Raw genomic sequence first — 11,626 nt, forward strand, 5'->3', positions numbered from 1 at the left:
CAAATATAGGGGTGTGTGTATAAAAAAGTAATAACAATCTCACCTCTATCTCTACAGAACTATTAACTGATTATTAAACCATGCAGAAATATGACCTATTAATTCTCAGATGAGGTTGCTCTCTACATATTATTATTCCTCTATTTTCTAGATGAAAATCTGTGGCACAGAGACACAGAAACTTGCCTGAGATCACACAAAGAACCAGTGGCATAGCTTGAATTATAACCTTGGTGTTGTGATCCCAAGTCCTATCCTTTGCACCCCAGACTTCTCCCAGAACCAGGAATAGAACCCAAGATACCTAACTCCCAGCCCTTGTATTCTAACCCATTAAACATCAATCCCCACCCAGAGCCACGGATAGAACTCAGCAGCCCTAGCTCCCAGCCCTTCCTCCATCAAACCAGTGAAGATTACTCCCCTCCCAAAACGAGTGATAGAACCCAAGCCCCAGCTCCCAGACCCCGCTGCTCTAACCCACAGGGCCCCACCTAGAGATAGACATAGAACCCTGAAGTCCTGGTTCCCAGGCACCTTGATCTAGCTACTAGACTCCTCTTCCCTCCCGGTGCTGGGATAGAACCCAGGAGTCCTGATGCCTGCTCCCATTTTCAGTCTTCGGGTACCGCCCCAATTACACAACTCCAGGAACAGAATCCAAACCAAGCTGTGTTTTCTTCTTTAGCCACTCAGCAAGTGCATGTTTCTGTGTCAGCGCGTGATTCATGGTGTTTAGTGTGTGAGCATGTTTATTTACTTTTCTGCATGGTTGTGTGATAGTGTATCTGAGTGCTGTGTGTCTGTGTGTCTTTTAGACCTGGCCCATGTAGGCCTTACTTGGTCTAAGTGGGCACAGAAGTAAAGGACAAGGCAAGAGATAAGCTTTGTAAAAACAAGTTGAAGAAATAATTGAGTCAGCAGCTATGATTGAGTGGGTCAGTGGGGCACTTCTGGAGTGGGGCAGTTTACCAAAGGCAGAGGCACCAGCCTCAGGGCTGGTGGAGGAGGATTTGCCTCTCCCCACATCCGGGTGGGTGGAACAGAAACAATGTGCAGCTGGGCAGCTGTGAAATATCCTTGTTAGCAGGTGGCTCTTGGGGGGCGGCCCACCTGGCAACTCCATAAGGGGAGAGCAGCTCTGAGGGATGCCCAGAGCAAGCCAGGGAGATGCCGTCCAGCAGGAAGCTCCTGGCTTGGGGCTTGGTCGCCCTGGCCCTGTGCGTGGCAGCCCCAGATAACGCCTTCCCCCTGGTAGCCCCACGCTGTGCCCCCTGGGACCGCATCTCACTGCTCCCCTGGCTGGGGGCAGGGGGAGAACTGAATGCACAGAGGAATCGCTCAGAAGCTTTTCCTTCTTCTGGACTAACTTCTGCTCTGATTTATTGATCTGCTGCAAGTGGCTGAGCCTGTCCCAAACGCAGCTGCAGAGAGTGTCCGGGGGGCAGATACAGGGTCCCTCCGCAGGGCATGGGGAGTGTAGCACAGAGCACAGGCAATAGCTAATGGGTGTGGGGCTCAGGCACCCGAGGGCAGCTCAGTGGGCGAGGCAGCTGCCTCTGCACCACCCCCAAAACGGAGAACAGGGGAAGTGGAGAGTAAAAACTTCTCACTGTACTATACAGCGATGTCGTAGCCATGTCAGTTCTGGGGTACTGAAGAACTGATTTGGGCGAGGTAACGTATTTTATTGGACCAGCCTCTGCTGGTGAGAGAGACATGCTTTGGCGTTTACACGGTGCTCATTTTCAGGTCCGACCTGCACAACTTGATAGCTTGTAGTCTCTCACCAGCAGAAGCTGGGTCAATTGAAGAGATTACCTCACACAGCTTGCCTCTCTGAATGTACATAGACCTCTCCTCCACAGTTTTAAGCCCTTTACATAGGGAGGGTAAACAACAGATTTGTCATATGGGCTAACTGAGGCACAGCCGTGCCAAAGTTCAGTGAAGAGATTAGAACACAGGTTGCTAGTCTCCTACTCTAGCACCATCTCCACTAAACTACTCAAGGGATCATGGCTTCCCTCTCCCCCAGTGCAGCGATTCCCCCCACCCCGATGCATAATAATTACATGGCAAAGAAGTTGGGGACCCAGTGGGGTCAGCTTTGCCACTAGCCAGATGCAGGGGCTCCTTGCCGTGGGGACTGTCAGCAGTGAGGTGGGAGAGGAGGGCAGCGGGTAAGTGAATGTAGCGTGATGATCTCGTGTGCCCAAGGGTGAAGGGGCTGCAAAGGGCGGAAGGAACTGTCACATTTAATAGCTGTGGTCTTCTTTCTGTGGCATAGGTGAAGGGTTTGCGTACAGGGAGCTCCTCGTCAGTGCCAGACAAGGACGGGGTGCGGGTTCATTGGGGCACCGCTCCAAGAGGGCAGAGTTTCAGTGGTGTGGGCTCTTACCTTCACTCCGTGCTGCTTGGTGCTCACCAGTTTGAGTTTTGCTGAATTTGACGTCCTGGAAGGACACAAACCATTGCTGGGCAACATTAACTGCAAGTTAACAGAGCTTTTTGCTATTTAATTTCCCAGCTTTTGAAACAGAAAGAGAAAGCTGTTAGTGGTCTCGTGGGTTGTTGTAATTATCACCTAGGTGTGCAGTTCAGATGCCCCTGCAGACAGATAATGACAACACCTAGATCTTACCAAGTGCTTTCCCTCTGTAGCGCTTCAGCAGGGGAAACATCAGTATTCACCTAGTCATAGGCGCTTACTTTCCCTCTTTCCCATGGGTGCTTGAGCCCCCTCTGCACCCGGCCCTGCCCTCACTCCATCCCTTCCATGAGGCCCCACCCCTGCTCTGCCCCCATTCCAACCCCTTCTCCAAAGTCCTCACCCCAACTCCACCCCCTCCCTGCCCCTATTCCAACTCCTTCCCCAAATCCCTGCCCTGGCCCCGCCTTTTCCCCGCTTCCTCCCCTGAGCGCACCACATTGCTACTCCTCCCCTCCCCCGGGAGCGTGCTAACACTGCCAAACAGCTGTTTGGCAGCAGCCGGGCAGGAAGTGCTGGGAGGTAGGCAGAGAAGTGGGGATATGGCGTGCTCAGGTGGGGAGGAGGAGGTTGGGCGGGAGGTGAGAGGAGCTTGGCTGCTGATGGGTGCAGAGCACACACTAATTTTTCCCTGTGGGTGCTCCAGCCCCAGAGCACCCACAGAGTTCGTACCTATGCACCTAGTTTACATGGGGAAACTGAGGCACAATGTCACTCTGCAGGCCAGTGGCAGAGTCCCAGGCTTTCTGAGTCCCAGTGCACTGTTCTCCGCACTAGGCCATACTGCTGCTGAGTGATTTCTAAATACTCTCCACCCTCTGTACAAGTTATGGTAGTGGACTGGGGAGAATGGTCATGCTTTTAAATGGTTGGAGTCTGTAGCTGCTAACAGAGCCGGTGAGAGAAACCTCCAACATTGTCTGTGTCCCAAGAACTCAACATTTGTATTACATAGTGGTTACAGTCACTTTACATCTGTCTCTCTTCTCCCCGCATTATTCCTCACCCCCACCATCACTTCCAGTTCAGCCCTCTCCCTCCCCCTTCGCATTAACCATTCATATTTGGGAAGCCAGGTGTGCCCTCCAAAATGCTGTATGAATCTGTGAACTTTAAGCCAAGCTATTTTTTTTTGGGCATTGTCTCAGGAACTTCTTGCTCAAATGACCCCAGATTTGGATCTCTAGCCAAGCCCCCAGATTCCTTAGCCCCATGCCTTTGGTTCCTTAGCCACTGGTATCAGCTATTTCTTTTTTTGCTAGTGGCAAAGGGGGCACAGGAGGCACAGAATGGGGGTGCAGGGGTTGGGGAGCCCATGGGTGCCAGGGAAAATGGGGGGGTGCCAGGCCAATGGGGGCCAAGCCATCAAAATACAAGTTTGCCCAGGGTGCCATTTTCCCTAAGGCTGGCCCTGGGTGGTAAGGTGTTGTTCTGGACTTCTTAATTCCTGCCATCCTTAGCACTTCCTGCAGGAGGTGACTCTCAAAGTGCCATCCCTGGTCAGAGTGTATCCGAGCCAGAAATCCATACACTGAAAAATATTTCTCCCACAACACTCAAGCAATGGTGGTGGCCCTCTGGTCATGTGTGGGACATGTCTGGGCACGCTGGGTAAAATGGTCAGTCACTACGAAAATGTTCCCACATTCCTACTGTCCACTTCTAAAGACAAGAAATCAATTCATATGAGCTCCAAAGGTTTGCTGCTGGTGATATGCTTCAGATATGCTGCTCTAGTGGGCAGAGTTTTCCTTTGAACACACTAGGTGCATGTCTTGCATTTCTTGAGTACATCCTCAGCCATCCGGGGCCAGTAAAACCTACTATGGTTAAGTTCCAGGGTTCTCTCCATTCCCAAATGTCCAAAGTCATCATGCAGGGCCCAGGGCCAGGGCTCTGTATCCTTTTGGTAGCACGGGTTGTGTTAGTTGATTCTGTAAAGGGTCTATTACTGTGATCTGGTGCAGCACTCCCTGTATTAGTCTTAGTTTGCTCCATTCCCTCAACCGCAGTCTACCCTCGGGGGAAGATGGAATAATTGCAACAGGGTTTCGCCCCTCTCTTTTTGCAAGTCGTGTGTCAAGAATGTCAATACCTTGCCCTTGGGCTTTTTGCCAGTCAGCGGCATTGAGCATGGGCAATGGAGATTGGTCCAACACCGTATAGTTCACTGAGGCAGAAGGCACACTCTAAGGGGGCAGGCCCAGAGTTTCTGCAACACAACCATGAAAGCTCTCATGAACCTCTGGCTCTCGATGACTCACACTGCAAATTGCTCTCACTCCATCCATAAGAATCACAGCAACTTCCGATGGCCAGGACAATGCATCTGCATCTACATTGCTTCTCCCTGATTGGTACTGAATGCTGAACTCATAGCTAGTCAAGGCAGCCACCCATCTCTGCTCTGTAGCTTCCAGTTTAGCATTTGTCAACATGGAAGTCAGCGGATTGTTGTCCGTCCACACTTGAAACCTAGCACGATACAAGCAGTCACAAAACTTCTCATTGATGGGGCAATTCAAGGACAAGAACTCCAGCTTGTGGATGGGGTAGCAAGTTTCACTGTCACACAGCCCTCGGCTTGCAAAGGCCACAGGTTTATGTTTGCCTTCAACTTCCTGGTATTGGACCACTCCTAAACCCTCCAAACCAGCATCTGTATGTAGGATAAATGGCTTGCTCAGGTCAGCAAAGACTAGGACAGGAGCATAAGTTAAGCAGTTAATGATTTCTCAAAAAGTCTTTTCACATCTCTCGTCCCATCATGGTCCAAAGAGCTCTAGGGACCCATTGTGTCTCTGTTCAGGAGGCCTTGGGGACCTCCTCTTACTCTTGGTCTTACATTTGTTCTTGCTGGATGGGTATTCCCTGATAAGACCATTCAGAGGCTTTACAATGAGGAAGTGCGGCTGAGGCAGGTGACAGGGGAGGTCTGACCATGGTGATCGGCTACTTGGGCAGCTAGGTCAAGCGCCCACCGCACAACTGCACCCGCCCTCCTGTTTACAGGCACTAGCACGGGTCCGTCTACATGAGTTGAGAGTGACCCCTCCCACTTTCTGTGCAGACATACTTCCGTGTCACGTCAGTCAGCTGTGGGCCCTGGCTCTGTGCACACACTGGTGAGGTGTCATTTCTGTGGATGCCTTCAGATTTGGGCTGGCTGTTAATACCCTTATGAAGCGAACAAATGTTATAGATCCAGTTTAGAGAGGGGCAAACTGAGGCATCCAGACAGGAGGGGACCTGCTAAAGACAGTGGCAGAACAAAGGCTGGAACCCCAATGGACCAGGCATCACCCCCAGAGTCATTCTTCCCACCTTCTGCAACAGAAGGTCCGGTGTCTGGTCAGTGCCCTGAACAAGCTTCTGATAAATTGTTGAAAAATAGAGGTGTGTGTATGTGTGTGTGTGTGTGTGTGTAAAATAGCATAGTTCACAGACCAAGAATACCATTTTTAGGAACATCCGTATTTTTTTAAAGTACTTTAAAGTGATCATGGTCAATTTTGAAAGAAGACCTCAGGTTTTTGAAGCTGCCAAATTTGAATTTGATGACAAAAATGTGGTGTGGAAAAAAATGTCCAGGACCCAGGTCTCTAAGATGACAAAAGCCACTGCTACAGCCCCATGCTGTTTTCAGAGTGACTAACCCAGGTTAGAGGCTCAGATTTCTAACCACTAAGCCACACTCCCCTCCCAGAGCCGGGGGAAGAATCCAGGATTCCTGGTCACCAATACGCTGCTGACAAGTGAATACTATGGTAACCCACTGAGAAAACATTGCTCATGTCCTTCTCTGGTGGCTGGTTGAGGAAAGGGCTAGTAATTGCTCCTGGAGCTCAGAGAACAAGCTGGGATCTGAAAAATTGAAACCCTGCTGCTGACCTATGTGGGGGTTGAGTGTCTTTTCCTTCTGGGCTTGTACAGCACCTAGCACAATGGGGCCTGTTCCAGGGCTGGGGTCCTAGGCACTACCATGCTCTGGTTTCATGCAATTCAGACAGTGAAAAGCCCCCTTGAAAACAGGTTTGTGCTTCACAACTCTGTCGCTCGCTGGGTCAATTATGGTGTGAATCCCTAACACACGCACGTCAGGTGTTTGTCACACGTTTTGCCTGTGGAACTCTTCTCCTCCAGTGCAGGTGTGTGGTCGGTCTCCCACGTCCTGCCCCACATGCAGACGCTCAGCCTGGGAGTCTGGCACTTTGGCATGAGCTGTAAAGACTTGTGTGTTTAGCTCTGGATTCATTGGTCTCGTCCCCAGCCTTGGCTAAGGTGGCAGCCAGCCCACTGGCAGGTGTCCCTCATTAGCCTGCTCCAAGGGGGTGAAGTTTGGTTCACATGGGAGGGCAGGGGAGAGCCCGGGCAGATTGGCTGGTGCCGCAGAGGCCCGGCTGCTCCTGGCCACAGCCAATTTCCCTGAGCGCTTTGGGAAGTGAGTGATGGTGCACTACGTCCCCCGAACTGCCCCGCTGACACAGCCCCTCAACAGTGACCCCTCTGCTTGTATCTGTGTTACAGCAGCCCGTCCCTTGACCCCATGCTCCCTGCACTGGCGACGTCCTTGCGCCTTGGACCCAGCAGAGGTCACTGTGCCGGTGCTCCCTTCCCTGCAGGTTCGGTGGAGCTGAGGACGGATTGTTCTTGGGTGTCCGTTTGCGAAGGCTGTGAAAGGTGAGTTATGGGAAGCCTTGAGGGCAATGGGAAGGTGGGAGGAAGCACAAGTCTTTCCCTGTCACTTCCTTATTGTGCAATTGAACGATCCTTGTAATTTCCCATTAAATAGAATTCTTTCTGATTGCAACAATCCCATCCCTGCGCATTGTCCAGATTTTAAAGCTTTACTGGGTTTCTCTTGTGTTTAATTGGAGCCGCCGTCCTGAAACAGAAACCTGTTTCTTCTCCTCTGCATTGTCTTATGAAGCTTGGGCTTTAGCAACAGGCACCTGACCCTAGCCGAGGCCTTTACCACCCACCTGTCCACACCAGAGATCCCTGCCTGGTTAACGAGCAGGTGAATCTGGCTCAAGGAGAGAAGCTGGTGAAACGAACAGGCCTGTACGACAAACCAAGCCAGGGCAGGCCCAGGTTTCTGTCTAACTGGTTCTCCTGCCCCCTGTTCCCCACCCCCAGCGCAGCACCTCAGAGCCTCCAGCCACTGACTGGAGCCTCGTCCCGTCAGTCCGGGAGCTGCAGGTCCCTGTGGGGCGATGGGGCACCTACACGTCCCACTGCAGGTGGACGCGCGCCCAGCGCTGGAGCCAGAGCGCTTTGCCCAGCAGTTCTCATGGGGCAGCGCGTGTGCCCTCCATGTCATCATGCTCCCAGCTGAGGGTGTAAGGGCAGGACTGCCCCAATCCCCTCTCAGCCCCTTCCCACGCAGAGTTGGGAAGTGCAGTGGGGGGCTGGCAGGAAATATGCAAACTAGGGTCTGTTCCTTGTGCCCGTCACCTGTCTTCCTCCGGTTCACCAGAAGATGGCAGCAGATGGCCAGGTTAATCCACAGCGAGCTCGGTGTTTGGCAAAGGCCAGCCTGTGTTGCTCCCAGGGGGTGACTCTGCCAGGGGTCTGGGCTCAGGAGGAGCCACAGGCAAAAAGTGAGGGCCCAGGCCTGGCCCAATGAAGGGGGCACTGCCAGGGAGACTGGGAGGCCTCACGTGCCCTGGAAATAGGGTGACCAGGTGGCTGTTTTTTTTGACCAGAACACCGGGGGTCCTGGCAGTTCCGGTCAGCGCCGTTGACCTGGCCATTGACTGTCCAGTTGGTGGTGCAGCGCAGAGGGGCTGGCAGGCTCCCTGCTAGCTTCTGTCCCGTGCGGCTCCTAGAAGCAGCTGCCATGTCCGCCCTCTTCCTTCTACGCATTGGGGCAGCCAGGGGGCTCTACACACTGCCCCCACCCCAAGCACTGCCCCCACTGCTCCCATTGACCAGGAACCTTGGCCAATGGGAGCAGCGGGAGCAGTGCCTGTGGACGGGGGCAGCGTGCAGAGGGGGGGACATGCCGCTGTTTCCAGGAGCTGCTTGAAGTAAGCGCCAACTGGAGCCCACACCCCGGAGCCCCTCCCAGGCCCCAACCCCCTGCTCCAGCCCTGAATCCCCTCCCGGCGGGTGTGGCCCCCCCACCCTCCGAACCCCTCAGTGGAGCCCAGAGCCCCCTCCTGCACCCCAAACCTCTTGTCCCTGGCCCCAACCCAGAGCCTGCACCCCCAGCCAGAGCCCTCACATCCCCCAGTGCCCCAACTTCCTGCCCCAGCCCAGAGCCCCATCCCGCCCTCCAAACCCCTCATCCCTACCCCCACCCCAGAGCCTGAACCCCCAGATGGAGCACTCACCCCCCTTGCATCCCAACCTACTGCCTCAGCCTAGAACCTGATCCTGACCTCCGAAACCCTCATCCCCAACCCTCCCCAGAGCCCGCACCCCGAGCTGGAGCTCTCACCCCTCCCACTACACCTCAGCCACCTGAGCCACCCTGGTGAATGAGGGTGGGGAGAGCGAGTGACAGAGGGAGGCGGGGATGGAGTGAGTGGGGGCGGGGCCTCAGAGAAGGGGCGGGACATAACTATGTAGGAGGGGTGGGTGGGGCAGGGGGAGGGTTGAAGTTGTTCAGTTTTGTGTGTGTAGAAAGTTGGCAACCCTACCTGGAAAGCCGAGACGCATGGATAGAGACGAGGGCGCCAAACGCACGGACAAGACATGAGGCCCCAGGATGCTCCGACACTTTATTGGTGTTAATCATATGGTTGGGGAGGACTGCAAGAAGAAATATCCCCCCACCTCCAAACCTGCATCCCCCCATCAGTGCCCCCCACCCCATAATCCCCCCGCCCCGTCATCCCCCGCAACCCTATGATGGCGTCTCCTGCCCCATCACCACCCCAGCCCTCCGACGGTGCCCCCGTTCCCCTCAACAGTGCCCCCTGCCCCGCCACCTCCCCATCCCTCTGAGAGCGCCTCCTACCCCGCTACCCCCTCCCAATGGTGCCCCCTGCTCTCCCCTGTGTCCCCTGATTTCCCTCCTGTCCCACCGCCCACATCCTCGCCAGGCAGCGATTGGTGTTGGGGTCGTTCCCTCTGCAGTCCTGGCAGCCATTGTTGTCGCAGCGCAGAAGGGGCACTTTGTCCAGCCGGTGCCAGGCCCGCAGCAGGCTCTGGCGCGTCTCATGCTTCCAGTCCCTCTTGTAGATCTTTTGGAAGACGAAGGCTTTGTAGTCCTTGCTGACGCGGCGGAAGGTATCGCTCACCATCTGTAGGATGTTGTAGGGCCTGTTCTTTTGCAGGCACGTCCTCACGCAGGGCGAGTTGAGGGTGAAGAAGATCAGGCAGCTGTTGCTTTTGTAGGTCTGGGCCAGGAGCTTCTGCACGGGGCTCTGCCGGTGACCCCGAAGCAGGCGCCACTCAGTGTGTTGCCCCACCCTGCCCAGGCGGTTCACCCGGGCAGCCACAATGTGCCCTGCCTTTGGGTCATACAGGCCACCCTTTCCTTTAATGGCTTTGTGCATGCTCCTCAGCTCATCCTCAGGCAGCTCCTGCTCCAGACCAGACGGGTTCTCACAATAGGTTCGGTTCAGGCTGACGGCGAAGGCGTATTGCTCATCCACCCCAAACCTAAAGGAAGGCAAAGCAAAGGGCAGTGAGGGCCCGCGGGGCTCCAGACCATCCTATCCCGAGCCCTGAGCGGCAAACGTCTGCAGCGCAGGGCACTTGCGCTGGGTCACACATGGTGCCGTCACTGGCCGGTTCTAGGCTCTCAGGGCTGCAGCCTGGGTCAGGGGATGTTTGCGCCCTGGGAGAATGAAATACACTTGAAGGGCGGTTTTAAGAAGATCAGAAACTGCCACAGGTACCCCCTGGAATCATCAGCCTTGTGTGAGCTTTGATCCATCAGCTCCACCAGGCTGAGTGTTACTACTTGAGCTCCAGGAACAAGAAGGAGCTTTTATGAGGAGCTACCCCAAGAGAGGGACGTGACACACAGTTGGCCCCGGGACACACAGCAATTTGCTGGAGAGTTAAACAATACTGGAGATTGGGACCCCCCATTTTTCCCCCCAGCTCTGGGAGGGGACTGTGACTGTGGTTAAAGGGAGGCTAACAATGGCACCTATATGTGGCACATTCCCTGGGAAAGGCTTTGTGTCTGCCACATTAGAGAGCTGGGTTCTAGTCCCACCTCTGCCTGAAGTGGCCTGTGCAGCTGATTTGGAGAGGTTTGGGGCCTCATAGCTGGCCACCAGCCTGGGGTACAGGGCCCTGCTTAGTAACAAGGGCTGTGATGTGCACTATACAGCAGACAAGGGAGCAGATCTCCTGGCTCCCAGTCCAGTGCACCTTTGCCTTAGCTATGATCTACTGGGAGGGAATCTTCCTCTAGATGGACATAACATGGGCTTGTGGGATTACTGGGGTCACCTCTGGGGGCAGAGTTAGCCCTACAGACCCTTTATCCTCTAAGCTGAGCCCTCCAGCCTTTGGAGCAAGGGGTAGGAATGAAGCTGGGGCCCCTTGCCCCTGTGCTGAAGCTGCCCTGGGAGGGTGTCACTCACCTTGTGATGTAGTTGATGATGGTGTGGAGGTTTTTTCGTCTGATGTCTCCTAGTGTCCCCATCCCCAGCCATAGCAGGAGGGCGGCTGTCCAGAGAGCGCTATGGGGCAGCCGGCCAGGCAGCTGGGGAGAGATGGGGGCATCAGGAGTACCGGCAATGCCCCTCCACGCCCCAGAGCTTGGCTACTGCTGGGGCGTGGGCCCCTCTGGCCCAGGGAGCGGGGTAGAGACAGGGGAAGCGGCTCTAAGCCTTGGAACTGGATCCATGCACCTGGCCGGATGGGAATGGTCTGTCGTCCATGTGATGTGCCCAGGGCAGGGGAGTGTAGGAGACACGACTGCCCCCAGCTGGAGGAGCTGAGCCCTGCTCAGTGTGTATGTGAGATGGGGGCAGAGGGCACCTCCCTGAGCTCCATGGGGCAGGAAGGAAGTGGGGGGCAGAGGGAGCTGCCCTGGAGCTCCATGGAGCACGGTGAAGGTGAGGGTGGGGGAAGAGGGGCAGGAGGCGGGGGCGGGGGACTCACCATTGTTTCCATGGGGCAAGAGCAGGGGCTGCCGTCACTCACTGACAGATGCTCACACTG

General features: G+C 54.9%; 1 protein-coding gene across 1 annotated transcript in view; it reads right to left on the reverse strand.

Moving 5' to 3' along the window:
• The window catches only part of LOC119846933, a 323,834-nt gene extending 312,208 nt beyond the window's left edge, over window positions 1–11,626 (reverse strand). The window contains exon 1 of the mRNA XM_043501228.1: window positions 11,567–11,626. Coding sequence (XP_043357163.1) covers window positions 11,567–11,578 — 12 coding nt within the window. The 5' untranslated portion in view covers window positions 11,579–11,626. The remainder of the gene's footprint in view (window positions 1–11,566) is intronic.

Source organism: Dermochelys coriacea, chromosome 23 (genome assembly GCF_009764565.3).
Source record: "Dermochelys coriacea isolate rDerCor1 chromosome 23, rDerCor1.pri.v4, whole genome shotgun sequence".
Taxonomy (NCBI): Eukaryota; Metazoa; Chordata; order Testudines; family Dermochelyidae; genus Dermochelys; species Dermochelys coriacea.